The 23,244-nt window shown below is 36.4% G+C and overlaps 1 protein-coding gene across 5 annotated transcripts in view; it reads left to right on the top strand.

Annotated features, from left to right (window-relative positions):
• Positions 1-23,244, top strand: part of SPAG16 (sperm associated antigen 16) — a 1,051,960-nt gene that overhangs the window by 43,935 nt on the left and 984,781 nt on the right. For 3 of the 5 annotated variants that reach the window (XM_082691166.1, XM_082691165.1, XM_082691167.1), the window contains one exon: positions 9,991-10,108. In XM_082691166.1, the coding sequence (XP_082547292.1) occupies positions 9,991-10,108 (118 nt within the window). Of the gene's footprint in view, positions 1-9,341; positions 9,432-9,990; positions 10,109-23,244 lie in introns of those variants that run through there. The other 2 variants (XM_082691169.1, XM_082691168.1) reach the window with 2 other exon arrangements.

Below are 23,244 nucleotides of genomic sequence, written 5' to 3'. Positions count from 1 at the left end.
AAAGAGAGAGCACAAGTAGGGGGAATGGCAGGCAGAGGGAAAGGGAGAAGCAGGCTCCCTGCTAAGCAGAGAGCCCAACGTGGGGCTTGATTCCAAGACCCTGAGTGGAAGGGAGACATGTAACTGACTGTGCCAACCACACACCCCATTTCTAACTTTATTTAATTTTAATTCCACATGTAGCTATAGCTACTTATGGGACAACACAATTTAGGGATGGTAATGAGAGTTGTCTTTCATAGATGAGTATGGTTATTGTGGCTCTTATGATTTCTAAATCATAGGCTGTCCCATGAAGCTTCAGAATCAATGTACTTAAATGTATTAAGTTGTAGAAACTAGAGTTTTTCTTACTTTTCTTAAATTAAGTGTCTGTAGGAATAAAACACTATTTTAAGAGGGAAATTGCATTAACTTACAAAAAGGACTTTGAAAATGTTTATTCTTTGACTTTAACCAATTATTTTGGTCCAATAATTTGGTTTGAATTTCTTGGTTCATAAAATTGTTCTTAGTTCAGAGAAATTTAGGAAAAAAATTTTCAAAAAGATTTGTTCCCTTTTTAACTTAAATGGTAACTGAGAAGTAGTACAGTATAATGGAAAGAGCTTGGATTTGGTCTCAAGTAAACATTGGAAGCCTGGCTTCACCACTTACCTTTAGATGGCTGTTGTGTTTTGTTTCTTCTCTTTAACAATGTTGATGATATATTTTGGATCAGTATATATACATACATGACACAGTACATGGAATATAATAAATGGCAGGGTTTTTTTTTTTTTTGCATATACCATAACATTGAAAGTGTATGTTGAATATATACTACTTGATCTAGATTTCCCTTTTGCATTTTTATACAGGTCTTTTCAGAAGTATATATTGTATTTTGTTTTAAAAGTACATTCTTTAAATTTGGGAATTGTTCTGCACTCAGGACAATATAGGGGCCTGTTGTTCCTACTGGTCATGCTGAAGCTCTTTAAAGGTAGCTAAACTTTTTCTTGTCCAAAGACAAATAATTGTTGTACCTTCATTAGGGTGAGCCACTTATTTACCCAGAGGAAAAGCCCAAAGGCATTTTAATAGTTTTTGTGTGTATGCACACACACATTGAGTTTGAATCACAGCACTTTCTTTCACAGAAAATTCACAGGACTGACTCTATTCCCACTATCTGTGCTAGTTCAAACAGGTTTCAGTACTTCAGTTTTTTGGGTATATAACAGTTTAAGGGCACCTTTGTATCAAATTGTGGCACCTGAAATATGATTGTTCACTGTTACTACTTGGATATTCTACCCTTTGGTAAATTGACTTTTTTAAGTTTTTTTTTTTTTTCTTGTGTCTGTAGCCCATGTTTAAAAATATATCAGACCTCTTAAATTTCCTAATATGTTTAAAAGGAATACTATTGTACTTGATTTAACGTAAAAATTCAGCATTTTCGGATTATACTTTTTGTAATCTTTAGGGGCCCTGATGAAAAAAATCCAGATTATACTTTTTGTAATCTTTAGGGGCCCTGATGAAAAAAATCCACATTACACTGTAATATAATTAACATTTGTGTATTCGACTAGCCTTTATTTCCACATTTAAGCATTAAGAATAATGTCTCCATTTAACCATTTGGATGAATCACTAGTGTGTGTTTTCCAAGGATTTAAAACAAAATTTCAATAATATCAATAGGGTCACAAAGAAACTAGAGATGAAATTAATCACAGTGAACACTTCTGATAGTTGTACCATTGCATAATAAATCAACTATAAGGAAGAGTGTTTTTCATTTCAGGCTAAATTAGAGTCTAAGTTCTCTGTGTTAATATTTTACCCTAATATTTCAGTTGTATATCTATATTCCTTTCACTGTAAATCATAAAATGTCAGTCTTATTTTTTTTCTGTAAATTAGTTGATTTTTCCTATAGCTTTATAGTAGTTCTCATTTAACATGAATGTCTTGTGAATTTACTTATTTTCAGAATTATCGATTTAAAAATTTAGAACTTAAAAGCAGATGAATTATGAGCTACTTATGGAATTTACAGAACAGACACACTCTTTCAGACTGACTAAACAGAAGTTTTTTGTTTAAGTTTTTATTTAAATTCTAGTTGACATATAGTGTAATATTGGTTTAGGCGTAGAATTTAGAGAATCATCACTTACATACAACACCCAGCACTCATCACAAGCATCCTCATTAATATCCATCATCCATTTAGCCCAATTCCTTCCACCTCCCCTCCAGAAAATGTCCATTTGTTCTCTGTATAATTAAGAGTCACTTATGGTTCCCTTCCTCTCTCTTTTTGTTCCCCTTCCCCTATGTTCATCTGTTTTGTTTCTTAAATTCTACATATGAGTGAAGTCCTATGGTGTTTGTCCTTCTCTGACTGACTTATTTTGCTTAATATAATACACTCCAGCTTCATCTGCATTGTTACAGATGTTAAAATTTCATTCTTTTTGATGGCTGAGCAATATTCCTCTGTGTGTGTGTGTGTGTGTGTGTGTGTACTCACAACATATATTCTTTATTCATTCACCAGTCGATAAATATTTGGGTTCCTTCCATAATTTGGCTGTTGTTGATAGTGCTGCTATAAACATTAGGGTGCAGGTGCCCCTTTGAAACATTATTTTTTATCCTTGAGGTAAATACCTAGTAGTGTAATTGCTAGGTCATAAGGTAGTTCTGTTTTTAACTCGAGGAGCTTCCATACTGTTTTCCAGAATGTCTGTACCAGTATGCATCCCCACCAACAGTTTAAGAGTGTTTGTGTTTCTCTGCATCCTTGCCAACAGGTTTTTTAAAATGTTGTTTCCTTGTTATATCCTAGTGGTATTCTACATGATGCTAATTCTTGGGATAGAGGATTATCAAGTCATATCCCATTAATGAGTTAGATGCTAAAGTTAGTAAATACAGGAAAAGTTGTTCCATCAATAGCAATCAATCAATCAGTTTGTCCACAAATTACAATGCACATTGTTTTGCGTATAGAAGTCTGTACCTGAATACATGTTTATGAATATACAATATTCATGGAAGTGTACAGCATACAGCAAAGAGTATAGAGTTAAGCACATTAAATGGAATGAGTAATAGAACTGTACATACTACTTACATTTTTATTTTATTACTCTCTCATGCTTTACTGAAAATGGTTGAATTTTAATATACAAAATATATATTAAATGTATATGTAACTTTAGTGCTTAGACTTTATTACTGTCAGCAATGAGGTATAATAATAAGTTATATTAAGATAAATATGACTTACAAACCAATGACTTTTATACTTCTGTGAAAATATTTTGCAAAACAAGGACTCCTTTTATTTTTATAAAGATTGTATTCATTTATTTAAGAGAGAGCACATAAGTTGGGGGAGGAGCTGAAGGAGGGAGAGAAGGACAAGCAAACCCCCTGCTGAGCAGAGAGCCTGACTTGGAACTCCATCCCAGGATGCTGAGATCATGACCTGAGTTGAAGTCAGGCTTAACTGACTGAACCACCCAGGTGCCCACTTGTTTTTATTATTATTTTTTTAATAGGAAGACCTTTAAAATTATTTTGGGGCTCTTCTGCTTGCCACCCTGTCAGAGTAACTGGTATAGAACTAGCTTTCCAACTGCTAATAGATGAGCTCTTCAACTGTAATGAACTACAAAACTGAATGTAATTTTAGGCAGCTGTTTTTTTCAGATGTTGGAAAATTGACAGAGTAGGTCTGTGATGCCTAAGAGAAGGGAACCCTTTAAAGCAAGTGGCATAATCACCTTAGATTTTGACCAGAAATACTATTCAAACAATAGTGTGACAAAGTAGAACTCAGAGCACAGTAGTCTTAATTAACTGATGAGGGATCTCATCAGGGCTGCCAAGGGAGCTAGAATTTGCAGAATAGGATACACAAAAGGTGGAAGGTGCATGAAAGAAATTTAAGAAATATTTGTAGTAGTTTCCTTTAATCTTTTGACCAAATACTAAGCTGTGGAATAGTGAGAGAATGATGCCTACAAAGAACAGCTGCTGGAAAACTGTGAGCTCAGTGGAGATTCCGGAGTTTGCAGATATAGGAATTCTGACCAGCTACAGTGGAGGAACCTCCACTAAAAACTCTGAGCATTCAGTTAAGACCCTTGCTAAACCTGGGTAGGTCAGTAAGTTAAATGTCTGCCTTTACCTCAGGCCATGATCCTGGAGTCTCAGGAGAGAGCCCATGTCAGGTTCTCTGCTTGGTGGGGAATCTGCTTCTCCCTCTAGCCCACCTCACACATACTCTCCCTCTGTCTGTCTCTCTCTCTCTCAAATAAGCAAATAAAATCTTAAAAAAAAAATACCCTTGATAAACCATATCATAGGAGCAGAGATATTCTATCCCTAGAGAGGGAACTACTTTAAAGTTGCCTTAATAAAAGATTGAAAGTAAGCTTTGAAAAGCTGAAACTGCCCATCAGTATGCCAGGACAAAACTCTTTAAAGGAAGAGAACAAAGTTCAGATAAATATATGTCCAACATATGATAAAATATATAATATACATGGAAGTTGGAAAATGTGTCCCATATCCAAGAAAAAGTAGAAACAGACCCAGAAATGACAGAAATAACAGGATTAGTAGATGAAGACTTCAAAACAGCTCTTATGAAATGTTTAGAACTTTAAATAAAATAATGAATATAATGAGTGAACAGTTGGGAAATAGCAGAAGTGAAATGGGAACTATAAACAGCCAAATGGAAGTTCTCAAACTGAAAAATATTTGCAACAAAAAAAAAATCACTAAGAAGCTGAAAAGAGTTAATAGAGCCTCAGAGGGGAAAAAATGACTTAAAAAATAAACAGAATTGTGGCTGTGAGGCAATTTCAAGTAGTCTATCCTATGTCAGAAGACGACACTGGAGTGACTTTGATAGCTTCCTCATATATGTTAAAATTATTTATTCAAGGAATCTGGGATTGATCATTGGGTGGGTACATGGACCAAATAAGCCCACTTTGAGCCAGACCTTAACCATGATGTTACTTATTCTCTGGCCTCTGTAAATCCCCTTTCTAACATAGGGGCTGTGGTGTCACTCTGGTCATGTGGATATTCATAATAACTTCTTAAAATATCTTTTCCTACACCAACAGCAAGACAGAAGAAAGAGATATTAAGGAGTCAATCCCATTTACAATTGCATCCAAAACCATAAGATACCTAGGAATAAACCTAACCAAAGAGACACAGAATCTATACTCAGAAAACTATAAAGTACTCATGAAAGAAATTGAGGAAGACACAAAGAAATGGAAAAATGTTCCATGCTCCTGGATTGGAAGAATAAATATTGTGAAAATGTCTATGCTACCTAAAGCAATCTACACATTTAATGCAATTCCTATCAAAGTACCATCCATCTTTTTCAAAGAAATGGAACAAATAATGCTAAAATTTATATGGAACCAGAAAAGACCTCGAATAGCCAAAGGGATATTGAAAAAGAAAGCCAACGTTGGTGGCATCACAACTCCGGACTTCAAGCTCTATTACAAAGCTGTCATCATCAAGACAGCATGGTACTGGCACAAAAACAGACACATAGATCAATGGAACAGAATAGAGAGCCCAGAAATAGACCCTCAAATCTATGGTCAACTCATCTTCGACAAAGCAGGAAAGAATGTCCAATGGAAAAAAGACAGCCTCTTCAATAAATGGTGCTGGGAAAATTGGACAGCCACATGCAGAAAAATGAAATTGGACCATTTCCTTACACCACACACAAAAATAGACTCAAAATGGATGAAGGACCTCAATGTGCGAAAGGAATCCATCAAAATCCTTGAGGAGAACACAGGCAGCAACCTCTTCGACCTCTGCCGCAGCAACATCTTCCTAGGAACAACGCAAAAGGCAAGGGAAGCAAGGGAAAAAATGAACTATTGGGATTTCATCAAGATCAAAAGCTTTTGCACAGCAAAGGAAACAGTTAACAAAATCAAAAGACAACTGACAGAATGGGAGAAGATATTTGCAAACGACATATCAGATAAAGGACTAGTGTCCAGAATCTATAAAGAACTTAGCAAACTCAACACCCAAAGAACACATAATCCAATCAAGAAATGGGCAGAGGACATGAACAGATATTTCTGCAAAGAAGACATCCAGATGGCCAACAGACACATGAAAAAGTGCTCCATATCACTCGGCATCAGGGAAATACAAATCAAAACCACAATGAGATATCACCTTACACCAGTCAGAATGGCTAAAATCAACAAGTCAGGAAATGACAGATGCTGGCGAGGATGCGGAGAAAGGGGAACCCTCCTCCACTGTTGGTGGGAATGCAAGCTGGTGCAGCCACTCTGGAAAACAGCATGGAGGTTCCTCAAAATGTTGAAAATAGAACTGCCCTATGACCCAGCAATTGCACTATTGGGTATTTACCCTAAAGATACAAATGTAGTGATCCAAAGGGGCACATGCACCCGAATGTTTATAGCAGCAATGTCCACAATAGCCAAACTATGGAAAGAACCTAGATGTCCATCAACAGATGAATGGATCAAGAAGATGTGGTATATATACACAATGGAATACTATGCAGCCATCAAAAGAAATGCAATCTTGCCATTTGCAACAACATGGATGGAACTAGAGCGTATCATGCTTAGCGAAATAAGTCAAGCAGAGAAAGACAACTATCATATGATCTCCCTGATATGAGGAAGTGGTGATGCAACATGGGGGCTTAAGTGGGTAGAAGAAGAATAAATGAAACAAGATGGGATTGGGAGGGAGACAAACCATAAGTGACTCTTAATCTCACAAAACAAACTGAGGGTTGCTGGGGGGAGGGGGTTTGGGAGAAGGGGGTGGGATTATGGACATTGGGGAGGGTATGTGCTTTGGTGAGTGCTGTGAAGTGTGTAAACCTGGTGATTCACAGACCTGTACCCCTGGGGATAAAAATATATGTTTATAAAAAATAAAAAATTAAAAAAAAAAAGAAAAAATTGTGCTAACCATTCTAAAAAAAAAAAAATCTTTTCCCAGTATATAGTCACACAAGTAAATGGCTGTAGGTAATTCTGTGGAAGAATAGGGATTGTCATCATAGTGTATAATTGCTGTAGTGTTATGGAGTTCCTTTTCTACTCTTTGTCAGTAGGACAGCTCAAGGTATTTTCACTTTTCTGAGCATTCCAAGTTTCTAAGAGTCACCTCAGCAATGGCTTTATTGCATCCATTGGAGTATTTGTTTTAGTACTTGTAAAATCCAGTGTCTTATGCAAATTATTTTTATCCAGTCTTAGGTTATAGCCCTTTTTAGCATCTCAGAATCCAGTCTTTGGGGTGTTTTGGTTCCTGGTACTATATGATTAATTCTTACAGCAATTTGGATATATAGTTTCTTTTCTCCCTTACCAAACTATTAGCGTGGCTGTTAAGAGAGAAGGAAGTAGGGCCAACTTTAGGAGGGCATCATTTATCTTTTGGGGAAGATACCTCCTCCACAGTTTGCAGCACAGCCAAAGTGTTAGCTCTCTCTAGGGAAGGAGACCCAACGTCTGCATGCCCACCTGGCCTAAGGAGAAGGGATACAGAAACAACATCCCCAGGCTCATCCTGAGAATCAGAGAAAAAGAGGCCATTTCAATGAGAGAATAAAGAGTCAGTTTATCACGAAGTCATAATATGCATGACTCTAAGTAAGAGCTGCAAAATATATGAAACAAAATCTGATAGAACATAAAAATTCATATTTCCACAGTGACAAGTGGATATTTTAACCTTTATTTTTTAGCAATTATTAGAAAAATGGGCAAAAAGTCTCTTAGGTCTATAGAATAAGGCATCAATTAATTGAGTTTAATTGACATTCCTTGAATTCTACTTTGGACTTTTCATGTGTACAAAATAGGTAATATTTTGTGTCTAGACAAGTGTGTATTTATTTCAGAGAATTGTACAAAATGTGTTCTCTGACCACAACCAAATTAAATTAAAAATCAATGATGAAAAGCTCTCTGGAAAATTCCCAAATATTTGGAAATATAGTAACATAGTTCTAAATAGTCCATGAGTCAAAGAAGGAAGTGAGAAAGTATTTCAGTATGAATGGCTGAAGATGCAACATATTAAAAATAGTGGGATACAGCCAAAGCAATGCTTAAGGTAAAATAGATAGTTTTAAATGCCCATATTAGAGAAGAAAACCTTATACTAATAATCTAATCTTGTATTTTAGATGCTCAAAAAACCCCCACAAAAGCAGAGAAAGAAAAACAAATGAAATAATAATGAAAGAAAAAATTATCAGAAACCAATAAATTAGAAAAGTAATAAACAAAAATAAATATATAAAAATGAAATCATATGTTTGGAAATAGAATTGATGAAGTTGATAATAAAATTGGCAAGACTAGGTAGACTAATCGCCAAATGTAGAGTAACCAAGGCTGTCATTTATTGCTGTTGGAAGTTTAAATTAAAACCCAGCAATTCAACTCCTAGGTATTTTTTCTAAGAGAAAGAGAGCCAAAAAATGTCTTTTTTTTTAATAAAGATTTTATTTATTTAATTGACAGAGATCACAAGTAGGCAGAGAGGCAGGCAGAAAGAGAGGAGGGGAAGCAGGATCCCTGCTGAGCAGAAAGCCTGATGTGGAGCTCAATCCCAGGACCCTGGATCATGACCTGAGCCAAAGTCAGAGGCTTTAACCCACTGAGCCATCCAGGCACCCCACCAAAAAATATCTTATATTACTCAGTGTAAGAATGTTCATAGCAACCTTATTCATAATGGCTCCAAGCTAAAAACAAACCAGTTCTTCATCAGTAGAATATTGAATAAACACATGGTATAATATACATATAAGGGAATATGACTCACAATAAAAAGAAATGAATTACTGATACACACAACAGTCTGGAAGAATCTAAAAAACATGCTGAGTGAAAGAAGCCAGTTTCTGGCCTCATAGAGTGAATTTGGAAGTTTTTCTTCCTTTTCTATTTTTTGTAATAGTTTGAGAAGAATAAGTATTACCTTTTCTTTAAATGTTTGGTAGAATTCGACTATGAAGCATGTGGTTCTGGGCTTTTGTTCAAACATGTTCAAATTCTCTATTTCTTCCTATTTCAGTTTATATGTTTCTAGAAATTTATCTGTTTCTTCCAGGTTACCCAATTTGTTGGCATATAGTTTTTCATAATCTCTTATAATTGCTTGTATTTCTGAGATGTTGATTGTTATATAAGAGAACATATTCTATGATTCCACATATATGGAGTTCTAGAATCTTTTGAGGTATTAGAAATGCTCTATATTTTGATAACAATATGGACTACCTGGGAAGGCATATTTCTGAAAACTGAACTGTAACATTTAAGCTCTGTATGTTTTACTCCAGGTAAATAAAAAAGGTAAAAAAATACATACATATTTTGAGGGCATTTTCGAATAAAACTGTTTCTTAAAGGTGCTTATATCATATGTTGAGTTGAACTATTTCTCCTATGAAATAATGAAATTTTTATACTTAATTTTCTTAATATAAGTTAATCAAGTTGTTTTGAAGACCATCCTTTAGCTTATTTTGATGTGGGTGACACTCTGTTTAATCTTCCGTTGTCTGCAGCACTTGTCTTTTTGATCGTTATTTCTGAATTGATTCAAGAAACTGCAAGTTTTTCCTCTCAGTGAATGGCAGTCTTATGAGTACATGCTTGAATACAGCAAAACTGTTGGTAGGAAATAGAAAACTAGTTAACTCAAAAGAAATCTGACTTCTTTGTTTCTACCATATTTAGAGAAGTAGCATACCAAGTAATATTTCTGGCAATTCTTGGATTGCTATGTTGACCTTTATATAGCTACTCATTTTTTATTTGACTGCAAAAAAAGAGAGAAAAGGTTTAGATGTTAGATGGAAATCACTGATTTAACTCAATTACCCTTTAAGATGCCCTTTACTTTTCATAGGTTAAAGTTACATTATGCATCGTATGAACCGGCTCTCAGGGTGTTACATGAGAAGCACCACACTTTACTGAAGCAGAAAATGCTGACCTCTCTGGAAAGAGACAGAGCAGTTGGGCAGGTAAAGAGGCCGTCAAAGCCAACTCAAAATGATTTTTAACCATTCATTTTTTAATAATATAAGTAGAAATATTGGCTTTATTTCTGAGATAAATTTAAAAAGGTTTTGAACAATTATGTTGTTAAAGAGATTTATTTGGAAGTATTCATAAAATTATTTTGTTCCTTTTAGACCTATAAAGATTATATATTTAACCGAAACATAAATGTATAGGAGATAAAGTATAGTTAGAGGAAAAAAACTCAGCCATTGTAAACATGGGCTTATTTATTTATTTTAATTTTTTAAAAGATTTTTATCTATCTATCTATCTATCTATCTATCTATTTTTCAGCGAGAGAGAAAGAGCAGCAGGCAGGGGGAGCAGCAGGCAGAGGGAGAAACAAGCTCCCCTCTGAGCAAGGAGCCCATTCGGTACTCCATCCCAGGCCTCTGGGATCATGACCTGAGCCGAAGGCAGATGCTTAACATTTTGAGCCACCCAGGTGTCCCCAAACTTGGGTTTCAGTGCCAACTTTGATAACCATAAACATGGGCCTTAAACACTTTGAACTCAGATTTCTCGTGCAGAAACTATAGCCACAATGACTTACTTGCTCTTTTAAAAACTATTTTTGTGAAATGTATGTGAGATAATGAGTAAAACTCCTTGGAATTTACACCCAAATGAATTCGACAACCCTAGTTTTGGACTCAATGTCAGTCATTTCGGCTTTTTAACACCCTTTTCCATTCTTCCTGGGGTTTTTTGCATAGGCGTAGGACAGCGATGAGGAATATCTGATACAGAAATCAAGAAAGGTAGAACAAAATGTTTATGGGTCACTTAAAAAATATGTAACAGTTTATTAGAAAATATAAAAGTGCAACTATGCTTAACATTTTTTTATTGTTTTCTGTAGATTTTCAGTTTCGGCCAAACTTTCAGAAGCTACAATAACTTGCAAGATGGTTATATTCTTCCTTGAATGATTTTATTGTTAAGATATGCTTTAATCAAGTTGTATTTTGTCTCTTTTTGAGAGTAATTCTTAGCTACTAAAATGCAAAACATTACTTGTGTCTCCATGCTCCTTTGTGCTTGAATTTTGATTTTGTATTCTTGAATGTCTGAATTGTATTATTGGTAATACTGCATAAAATGAGTTTAACAATAATTTACATTTTTATAGCATTATATATCAAAACTTCAGAATTTCATCTCATTGCTTTTTTTAATCCAGCCCCTCTCCCCAGCATCCCAACAGAAGGGACAACTCTTGGAGTGCTTCATGCTAGATTTAGGTTGCTTCTACTTCGTATCCTGCCACAGGCCCTGCTTTTGCTACCCATCTTATTCTTTTTATTCCCTGGTCTCACACTTATTTCACTATTATCCTTCTCCAGGGAGGAATCCATCTATGATCTGGTTATATATCCCCAAAAGATCATGTTTACTCTGACACCTCTGACAGACCACTCACACTGAGTTTCACTATTGGAGACTACTAGGGTCTTCCAGGAATCCATACTGGCAAGTGCTTACACTCCTCTCTCGATTTTTGATTTCTGTACTTGCACCTGTCCTACACTGGATCTATACTTATCTTATGTGTAATTAGGGCTAAGTTATCTTCCTGAAAAGCCATCAATTCCTCTAATTCTTTTTTAAAGATTTTATTTATTTATTGCCAGACAGATCACAAGTAGGCAGAGAGGCAGGCAGAGAGAGAGGAGGAAGCAGGCTCCCCACTAAGCAGAGAGCCCTATGTGGGGCTCGATCCCAGGACCCTGTGATCATGACCTGAGCCGAAGGCAGAGGCTTTAACCCACTGAGCCACCCAGGCACCCCCAATTCCTCTAATTTTAATATGAGTTGAATTTCTGAGGTTAGATCAAAGGTCATTTTTAGAAGACTTTTAGGTCACATATACTCTTTGGATTTCAGATTGTTTCTTATTGGTTTAGTTAGAAGAACTAAAGATTGGGAGAGTATGTATGAATTCCAGCTGAGCTGCACAGTAGCCATATGAGCATTCAGATCATTTTACTTATATTCTTACTATTGAATAGAGATCAAATTACTTGCCTTATGTTTTTTTTTAAAAATTATTTTTATTAACATATAATGTAGTATTTGTCCCAGGGCTGCAGGTCTGTGAACCATCAGGCTTACACTTTTCAAAGCACTCACCTAGCACATACCCTCCCCAATGTCCATAACCCAGCCCCTCTATCCCTATCCCCCCACGCCCAGCAACCCTCAGTTTGTTTCCTGAGCTTAAGGAAGGAAAAAAATGAAACAAGATAGGATCAGGAGGGAGACAAACCATAAGCGACTCTTAATCTCACAAAACAAACTGAGGGTTGCTGGGGGGAGGAGGTTTGGGAGAAGAGGGTGGGATTATGGACATTGGGGAGGGTATGTGCTTTGGTGAGTGCTGTGAAGTGTGTAAACCTGGTGATTCACAGACCTGTACCCCTGGGGATAAAAATATATGTTTATAAAAAATAAAAAATTAAAAAAAAATAAAATTAGAAACCAAAAAAACCCCAAAAAACAAAAAAACAAACTGAGTCTTCTTTGCAGAAATGTCTGTTCATGTCTTCTGCCCATTTCTTGATTGGATTATTTGTTCTTTGGGTGTTGACTTTGGTAAGTTCTTTACACTTTTGGATGCTAACCCTTTATCTAATACGTTATTTGCGAATATCTTCTCCCATTCTGTCAGTTGTCTTTTGGTTTTATTGACTGTTTCCTTTGCTGTGCAAAGCTTTTGATCTTCATGAAGTCCTAAAAGTTCATTTTTGGCCTTGCTTCCTTTGCCTTTGGCAACATTTCTAGGAAGAAGTTGCTGCAGCTAAGGTCAAAGAGGTTGCTTTGTCTAAGAGTAGTTGACCATGGAGTAGAGAGTCTATTTCTGAACTCTCTATTGTGTTCCACTGATCTATGTGTCTGTTTTTGTGCCAGTATCATACTGTCTTGATGATTACAGTTTTGTAATAGAGGTTGAAGTCTAGAATTGTGATGCCACCAACTTTAGCTTTCTTTTTCAACATATCTCTAGCTATTCAGGATCTTTTCTTATTCCATATAAATTTTAGGATTATTTCTTCCATTTCTTTGAAAAAAATTGATGGTATTTGATAGGGATTGTGTTAAATTTGTAGATTGCTCTAGGTATCATACAGATTTTCACAATATTTTTTCTTCCAGTCCATGAGGATGGAACATTTTTCCATTTCTCTATGTCTTCCTCAATTTCTTTTTTGAGTACTTTATATATCTTTATATATATATATATATATATATATATATATATATATATATATATCTTTATATATCTTTTTTTGAGTACTTTTTTGAGTACAGATTCTTTGCCTTTTTGGTTAGGTTTATTCCTGGTATCTTATGGTTTGGGTGCAATTGTAAATGGGATTGAATCCTTAATTTCTCTTTCTTCTGTGTTTTTGTTGGTGTATAGAAGTGCAACTGATTCCTATGCCTTGATTTTATATCCTGACACTTTACTGAATACCTGTATGAGTTCTAGCAGTTTTGTAATGGAGTCTTTTAGGTTTTCCACATAAAGTATCATATCATCTGCAAAGAGTGAGAGTTTGACTTTTTCTTTGCCAATTCAGATGCCTTTAATTTCTTTTTGTTGTCTGATTGCTGAGGCTAGGACTTCTAGTACTGTGTTGAATAGCAGTGGTGATAGTGGACAGCCCTGCCATGTTACTGACCTTAGAGGGAAAGCTCTCAGTTTTTCCCCTTTGAGAATGATATTTGCTGTGGGTTTTTCATAGATGGCTTTGATGATATTGAGGTATGTACCCTCTATCCCTACACTGTGAAGAGTTTTGATCAAGAAATAATGCTGTACTTTGTCAAATGCCTTTTCAGCATCTATTGAGAGTATCATATGGTTCTTGTTCTTGCTTCTATTAATGTGTTGTATCACACTGATTGATTTGCAGATGTTGAATCAACCTTGCAGCCCAGGAATGGTCATGGTGAATAATCCTTTTAATCTACTCTTGAATCCTGTTGGCTAGTATTTTGGTGAGAATTTTTGCATCTGTGTTCATTAAGGATAATGGACTGTAATTCTGGTTTTTGATGGGGTCTTTGTCTGGTTTTGGGATCAAGGTAATGCTGGCTTCAGAAAATGAGTTTGGAAGTTTTCCTTCCATTTCTATTTTTGTGAATAGTTTCAGGAGAATAGGCATTAATTCTTCTTTAAATGTTTGGTAGAATTCCCCTGGCCCTGGGCTCTTGTTTGTTGGGGAGTTTTTGATGACTGCTTTGATCTCCTCACTGCTTATGGGTCTGTTTAGGTTTTCCATTTTTTCCTGGTTCAGATTTGGTAGTTTATATGTCTCTAGGAATACATCCATTTCTTCCAGATTGTCAAATTTGCTGGCATATAGTTGCTCATAATATGTTCTTATAATTGTTTGTATTTCTATGGTGTTCATTGTGATCTGTCCTCTATCATTCATAATTTTATTTCTTTGGGTCCTTTCGCTTTTCTCTTTGATAAGTCTGGCCAGTTGTTCTATCAATCTTATTAATTCTTTCAAAGAACCAGCTCCTAGTTTCATTGATTTGTTCTACTGTTCTTTTGGTTTCTATTTCATTGATTTCTGCTCTGGCCTTTATTATTTATCTTCTCGTGCTGGGTTCAGGCTTTTTTTGCCGTTCTTTTTCCAGCTCATTTAGGTGTAGGGTTAATTTGTGTACTTGAGATTTTCTTGTTTCTTGAGAAAGGCTTGTATCTCTATATATTTTCCTCTCAGGACTGCCTTTGTTGTATCCCACAGATTTTGAACCATTGTGTTTTCATTATCATTTGTTTCCATGAATTTTTTCAATTTGTCGTTAATTTCCTGGTTGACCCCTTCAGTCTTTATTAGGATGCTCTTTAGTCTCCACTTATTTGGGTCCTTTCCAGTTTTCCTCTTGTGATTGAGTCCAGTTTCAGAACATTGTGGTCTGAAAATATGCAGGCAATAATCCCAAGCTTTGGTACTGGTTGAGACCTGATCAGTGACCCGGGATGTGGTCTATTCTGGAGAATGTTCCATGTGGACTAGAGAAGAATGTGCATTCTGTTGCTTTGGGATGGAATGTTCTGAATATACCTGTGATGTCCATCTGGTCCAGTGTGTCATTTAAAGCCTTTGTTTCCTTGCTGATCTTTGGCTTAGGTAACCCCTCATTTCAACAAGGGAGGTGTTGAAGTCCCCTACTAATATTGTATTATTGTCAATGTGTTTCTTTGATTTTTTTATTGATTGGTGTATATAATTGGCTGGTCCAGTGTTAGGGGCATAGATATTTAAAATTGTTAGATCTTCTTGTTGGACGTACCCTTTAAGTATGACATAGTGTCCTTCCTCATCTCTTAGTATAGTCTTTGGCTTAAAATCTAATTGATTTGATATAAGGATTGCCGCCCCAGCTTTTTTTTTGATGTCCATGAGCATGGTAAATTGTTTTCTACCTCCTCACTTTAAATATGGTGGTGTCTTTGGGTTTAAATGAGTTTCTTTTAGACAGCATATTTGTGGGTCTTGTTCTTATTTCCATTCTGATACCCTGTGTATTTTGATTGTGGGCATTTAGCCCATTTCCATTCAGCATAACTATTGAAAGATATGAATTTAGTGCCATTGCATTAGCTGTAAGGTGGCTGTTACTGCATATTGTCTCTGTTCCTTTCTGATCTACTACTTTTAGTGTCTTTCTTTGCTTAGAGGACCCCCCTTTCAATATTTCCTGTGGGGCTGGTATGGTGTTTACAAATTCTTTCAATTTTGGTTTGTCCTGGAAGGCTTTTATCTCTGCTTCTATTTTCAATGACAGCCTAGGTGGATACAGTATTCTTGGCTGCATATTTTTCTCGTTTAGTGCTCTGAATATATCATGCCAGTTCTTTCTGGCGTGTCAGGTCTCTGTGGATAAGTCTGCTGCCAATCTAATATTTTTACCATTGTATGTTACAGACTTCTTGTCCTGATCTGCTTTCAGGATTTTCTCTTTGTCATTAAGACTAGTAAGTTTCACTCTTAGATGATGGGGTGTGGACCTTTTTTTTTTTTTTTTTAATTTTGAAGGGGGTTCTCTGTGCTTCCTGGATTTTGATGCCTGTTTCCCTTGCCATATTAGGGAGATGCTTTACTATAATTTCCTCCAATATAACTTCTGCCCCTCTTTCTCTTTCTTTTCTGGGACCCCAATTATTCTAATATTGTTTTGCCTTTTGGTATCACTTATCTCTTGAATTCTCCCCTCGTAGTCCAGTAGTTTGTCTCTCTTTTGCTCAGCTTCTTTATTCTCTGTATTTTGTCTTCTATATCACTAATTCTTTCTTTTGCCTCATTTATCCTAGCAGTGAGAGCCTCCATTTTTATTGCACCTCATTAATAGCTTTTTTGACTTTGACATGGTTAGATATTAGTTCTTTTATTTCTTCTAAGGGATTTTATTTCTCCAGAAAGGGATTCTCTAATACCTTCTATGCTTTTTTGGAGCCCAGATAACACCTTTAATTGTCATTCTGAATTCTAATTCTGACATATTCTTAATGTCTTCCTTGATTAGGTCCCTAGCCATCAGTACTGCCTCTTGTCCTTTTTTTTAATTTTTTTTTATTTTTTTCCACCTTGCCATTTTATCCAGATAAGAATAGATGAATGACAAAACAAAATATTAAAAGAGTGGCAAAGTCCCCAGAAAAATGTACCCTAACCAAATCAGAAGAGACCCGAAACCCGGGGGACAAGAAAGGGAGAAAAAATTAAAAAAAAAATCTATATTAGACTGGTAAGTAGAACAGAGCCACTCACTTGATTTTGGGTGTATTCTTGTCTCTTAGAGGAAAATACCTCCCAAAATTTTAAATATTTTTCATATTTATATATATATATATATATATATATATATATATATATATATATAAATAAATGAGAATAAACACGATGAAGGGATGGAATATGAGTGTAAGGTAGAAATTAAAAAACGTTCTAAAAGGAGTTGATACATTGGTTGGAAAAAAAAAAAAAGAGAGAATGTGATGGCTGAAGACTAGAACAAAGCCATGGGCTAGATTTAGGGTATATTTTGATGTATTAGAATAAACTGTATCCCAGTTTTTTAAAATTTAGTTTAATTTTATTTTTTTTTCAGTGTTCCAAATTCATTATTTATGCACCACATCCAGTGCTCCATGTAATATGTGTCCTCTGTAATACCCACCACCAGGCTCACCCAACCCCGCCCCACCCCACCACAGCTCTCAGTTTTTTCCTCACAGTCCACAATCTCTAATGGTTTGTCTCCCCCTCGATTTCCCCCAACTCACTCTCCTCTCCATCTCCTAATATCCTCTGTGTTATTCCTTGTGCTCCACAGTAAATGAGACCATATGATAATTGACTCTCTGTTTGACTTATTTCACTGAGCATAATCTCCTCCAGTCCTGTCCATGTTGATACAAAAGTTAGTTATTCATCATTTATGATGGAGGCATAATACTCATTGTATATATGGACCATATCATCTTTATTCATTTGTTTGTGGAAGGGCATCTTGGCTCTTTCCATAGTTTGATTACTGTGGCCATTGCTGCTATGAACACTGAGATACAGATGGCCTTTCTTTTCACTACATCTGTATCTTTGGGGTAAATACCCAGTAGTGCATTTGTCTTACACCATACACAAAAATAAACTCTAAATGGATACAAGACCTCAGTGTGAGGCAGGAATCTATCAAAATTCTACAGGAGAACATAGGCAGTGTAACCTTTTCAACTTTGGCCACAGCAGCTTCTTTCAAGGCATGTCTCCAAAGACAAAGGAAACAAAAGCAAAAATGAACTTTTGGGACTTCATCAAGATCAAAAGTTTCTGTACAGCAAAGGAAATTGTTCACAAAACAAAGAGGTAACCTACAGAATGGGAGAAGATATTTGCAAATGACACTACAGACAAAGGCCTGATATCCAACATCTATAAAGAACTCCTCAAACTCAACACATACAAAACAGATAATCACATCAAAAAATGGTCCGAAGACATGAACAGATACTTCTCCAAAGAAGACATACAAATGGCTAACAGACACATAAAAAAATGTTCTTCATCATTAGCCATCAGGGAGACTCAAATCAAAACCATATTGAGATACCACCTTACACCAGTTAGAATGGCCAAAATCAACAAGACGGTAAATAACAAGTGTTGGGGAAGATGTGGAGAAAGGGGAATCCTCTTACACTGTGGGTGGGAATGCAAGTTGGTACAGCCACCTTGGAAAACAGTGTGGAGATTCTTTAAGAAATTAAAAATAGAGCTACCCTATGACCCTGCAATTGTATCTCAAAATTTTAAAGAAAACACACACACACACACACACACACACATATATAATAAGGTTAAATACAATGAGGGGATAAAACATGAGTATAACAATGAAAACTTAAGATTTTTAAAAAATATATTGATAAGATAAAAATAGTTAAACATTAAAAGAGGAAAGGAAAAATTTAAAAAGAGTAAAATAAAAAAATAAAATTAAAACAAATTTTCTTTGATAGACTATAGGATAATGGGAAAAAAGCCCTGAATTCTATGTGTTGCTTTCCCCTAGCTCTGGACTTCTGAAGTTCTCATTGTTTAGTGAACTTGATTTTGTCTGGATATTTTTGCTGATCTTCTGGAGGATGCTCCTGTTGCAGTGATTCTCAAATGTCTTTGCCTGAGGTAATAAACTGAGGTTCACTCTCTGTAGCTTTAGTTCCCTAAATGCTTTCTGTAGAGCTTTGGAGGATGAGAATGAAAATGGCAGCCTCTCAACATCTGGCTCCATAGGATCCAGAGATCTGGGCCCCACTCCTCAGTGTTTCCTCAGAGAAAAGTGGTCAGTCCCTCCCGTCTCCCTGGTCTCTGGTTGCACTCTGTGCTCACCCAGCCCTGACTGAGTGTTTCTATCTCTGGTGCATGGCTCCATTTGGAGTCTCCAAACCCAGCAAGTTCCTGCTGCTCACTCCCATGCCACTCCTCTTCGACGAGGAAGGAGGGTTTTTCTCCATATCTGCTACTTGTGGGGTCCCTGCTATAGGAGCAGTGGTCCAACTGTGGCTAGGACCATGGTTTAAGGTAACGCAGAGCTGAGAGTTCACTCCTGAGCTCTGTCTTTGTAGCCGGCTTCCCTACTCTGATACCTGGCAGCTTTGCCACACTTAGATGCCCCTAGTCTTTGTGGTCCCCTAGTGTGGTCTTGAGACCACACACTCCCTATGATGGCTTTACCACTGCTTAGCCTCTGGAGTGATGTCCTTTAGTGGAGCCAACTTCTAGAAATTCTGATTTTGTGCTCTGCTGCTCTCTCATTTGCTGGGAGTTGGCCCCTCCCTCTGTGGTTTATCTTTCTATATGTTGCCTCGGATTCACTTCTCCACATATTCTACCTTCTGGAAAGTGGTCTATTTTCTGTTCCTAGAATTGCTGCTGTTCTCCTCTTCTATCTCCTGTAGAGTTTGTAGGTGTTCAGAATGGTTTGATAACTATCTGACCGAACTCCTGGGATATAATGATATTTCATTCTCCTACTCCTCCCCCATCTTTCTTTCTCCTGATTCCCCTGCACCACTCTTAAGCACTTATTATTTTTTATATACATCTCTATTTTCATTGTCTGTTTAATTTCAGCGATGCTCTGAGAAGTCACTTTTTTTTTTTTAATTTATTCACTTTAGAGAAGTGGGAGAGGGGCAAAGGAAAAAGGAGAGGGAGAATCTCACGTAGTGTTCCCACTGAGCATGGAGCTCTACACAAGGTTCAGTTTCACAACCCAGAGACCACGGCCTGAGCCAAAATCACGAGTTGAATGCTCAACCAACTGTACCACCCAGACACCCCTCTTAGAAGTCACTTCTAACCAAAACTTTTGGGTATATACTTGAAGCAGTAGGAAGTGTCTTATAATTTTTATCTGTGTTCCTAATCATCACTTCTTTAAAACCTTCTCTTAATGAACATTTAGCTCACTTTCTCTTTAAATATATAGATCTCTCTAATATCTTGAAAGAAGAAAGGTTAGAATTTAGAATTTTTTAGTGATTCTCAGTTTCTATATAAAAGTGAAAGTATACTGTAAGATGACAAAAATCTAAAAGGAGTATCTGTTTTCAAATTCTTTTCATTAGTAATGATGTAGCAACTTTAAAATTTATTTAAATCTTATAGAAAAATCTATTTTGTTTTGCAAAATTAGTGAAAATGTTGTAAATTCTGAGTTATAGTCCTATGAAAATATATGTAATTTGTGTGGTTGTGTGTGTATGTGTGTGTGTGCATAAAGTTACATTTTATCTTTTTTGGGGGGTTATGATTCTCTAATTCAGGAGGCATTCTAAAAATAAATGTATGTATTTTCTAGGTCAGCTTGCTGAGAGAATCTAGAAGTAATGACACTCCAGTAGCAAATAAATATACCTGGTGCATGGATCTCGCTTTCTAATACTATTCTCCAATAAAAGGAAGCAAGGGCTCCTTGGAGAAGTGGCTGATTATAGGCTGGGCAGGGAAGATACAAAATGAACCTGGAACATTTGTCCCATCTTGTTGCACTAGAATGTTAGGAGATACTCAGAAAGAGAGAGAGAAGGAAAGAGAAAGGAAGGAAGGAAAGAAGGTAGGAAGGGAGGGAAGAAGGTAAAAGGGAGGGGAAGGGCCTGAAGAAAATGTTAGGGTATATCAAGGGACAAAGGAACTGTGAGGGTACTTCCTAAGTGGACCAACAACCACATTTTGTTTGGATGTTGAGACTGACTGTGCTATACACACAGCAAGAAGGTATGCAAACATCTACATTGTATAATTGAACTCTGAGGGGAGAGTGGCACAAGCCTTACATTCAGGCCTGAAATGTCTTGTTAGTACTAAGAAGGAGACTGGCTTATGGTTTTTGTTGTGTTTAGGGTTTAGGAGCAGGATGAGAGTTCCTATATGGGAGGAGAGGCTTATATGGTTTGGCAAAGAAGGGAGCAATCTAGTCTTTCATATCAGCCTACTCCTAAGGGAAATAGGAAGTTAAGGCTTAAAAATGGTTAGCAGTCTAGCATCAAAAAATGGAGTCATACTTATTATAGGAATCATCTTGAAAGAGCTCCCAGTGGTCACATTTTGAACAATTTGAGCAACAAAATAAATAATACAGTATGGGATTATAAGCCAGAGTATAAAATAAATATCTATGAGTTCATATGGATATAAATAAATGGATGAGTATATAAATGGTGAGAAATAAAAATATTTCTCTCAAAAAAGAATCTCAAATGATATATGTAGACAATCTTTCCCTCAAGGAAGTGGCTCTTAACACCCCAGCTGTTCACTGTTGGCTGAACTAAATGACTTGCTTCCACAAGTACATTGAAAATGGGGAAAAGACTAATTTTATAGTAGAGAAACCTGGCAAATATTACTTCAGGAAGGTGGTCAGGGTTAACATCATCTATCTTTAATCATGTTGATATATTCTTGATGAGCTATTAATGACACTCATACTCTGTGATCTTCCTCCTCAAAACGGTAACTCCTCTGTAATCATGAGAAAACATGAGACAAATCCAAATGTATTGACATGCTCCAAAATATTACCTGACCAATACTCAAAATTGTCAAGATCATCAAAATGAGGGAAAGTCCAAGAAACTGTCCCAGTCCAGAGGAAGCTAAGAAGACATGATGACTTTGATAAGTTCTTGATAGATTTTAGATACTAGCCTTTTATCTGATAAGACATTTTAAATATCTTTTTATATTTTGTCAGTTGTCTTTTGGTTTTGTTAGCTCTTTCCCTTGCTGTGCAAAAGCTTTTTATCTTGATGAATTCCCAGTAGTTCATTTTTGCCTTTTTCCCTCTTGCTTTCGGAGACATGTCTTACAAGAAGTTGATGCAGCTCTCAAGGATTTTGATGGATTCCTGTCTCACACTGAGGTTGTCTTTCATCCATTTTGCATCTATTTTTGAGTATGGTGTAAGGAAATGGTCCAGTTCCATTCTTCTGCATGGGGCTGTCCAATTTTCCTGATACCATTTGTTGAAGAGACTGTCTTTTTTTCCATTGGATATTCTCTCCTGCTTTGTTGTAGATTAGCCAACCATAGAGTTGAGGGTCCATTTCTGGGTTTTCTATTCTGTTCCATTGATATGTGTCTGTTTGTGAGCCAGTACCATACTGTCTTGAGGATTACAGCCTTGTAATAGAGCCTCAAGTCCAGAATTGTGATGCCACAACAGAGGAGCAGAGGGGAAAGGAGGGGAAAAATAAAATGAGACACAATCAGAGAGGAGACAAATCATAAGAGGAAACAAACTGAGGGCTGCTGGACGGGAGAGGGGGGGAGGTATGGGATAATTGGGTGATGGACATTAAGGAGGGCACATGATATAATGAGCAGTGAGTATTATATACAAGTGATGATTCACTGAACTCTATCTCTGAAATGAATAATATACTATATGTTAATTAATTGAATTTAAATAAAATAATAAAAGAAGACAGGATGATAATGTAAGATATCTTGGATGGGATCTTAGAACAGAAAAAGGATATTAGAAAAATCTTGGGGAGCCTGGGTAACTCAGTCAGTTAAGGGTCTGACTCTTGATTTTGTCTCAGGTTATAATCTCAGGGTGGTGAGATAGAGCCCTGCATTATGTCCCTGTTCAGCATCAAGTCTGATTGTCCATCTCCCTCTCCCTGCTTGTACTCTTTCTCTCTCTCTCCAATAAGTAAATTAAAAGAAAAACCTTAATGAAATTAGAATGCAATATGGACATTGTTAGTAATAATTATCAATATTGTCTCATTGTGTCAAACACTATGGTAATGCATGATGTTAGCAATGGGAATAAGGTGCTGGTGTACAGGAACTCTGTTACATTTCAGCTTTTTTTTTTTTAAGATTTTATTTATTTATTTGTCAGAGAGATAGAAAGAGTACAGGCAAGCAGAGTGGCGGGTAGAGGCAGAGGGAGAAGCAGGCTCCCTGCGGAGCAAGGAGCCTGATGTGGGACTCGATCCCAGGACCCTGAGATCATGACCTGAGCCGAAGGCAGCCGCTTAACTGACTGAGCC

This window comes from Mustela nivalis, assembly GCF_964662115.1.
Source record: "Mustela nivalis genome assembly, chromosome: 11".
NCBI classification, from domain to species: domain Eukaryota; kingdom Metazoa; phylum Chordata; class Mammalia; order Carnivora; family Mustelidae; genus Mustela; species Mustela nivalis.
This window is presented reverse-complemented; position numbering and strand designations above follow the sequence as displayed.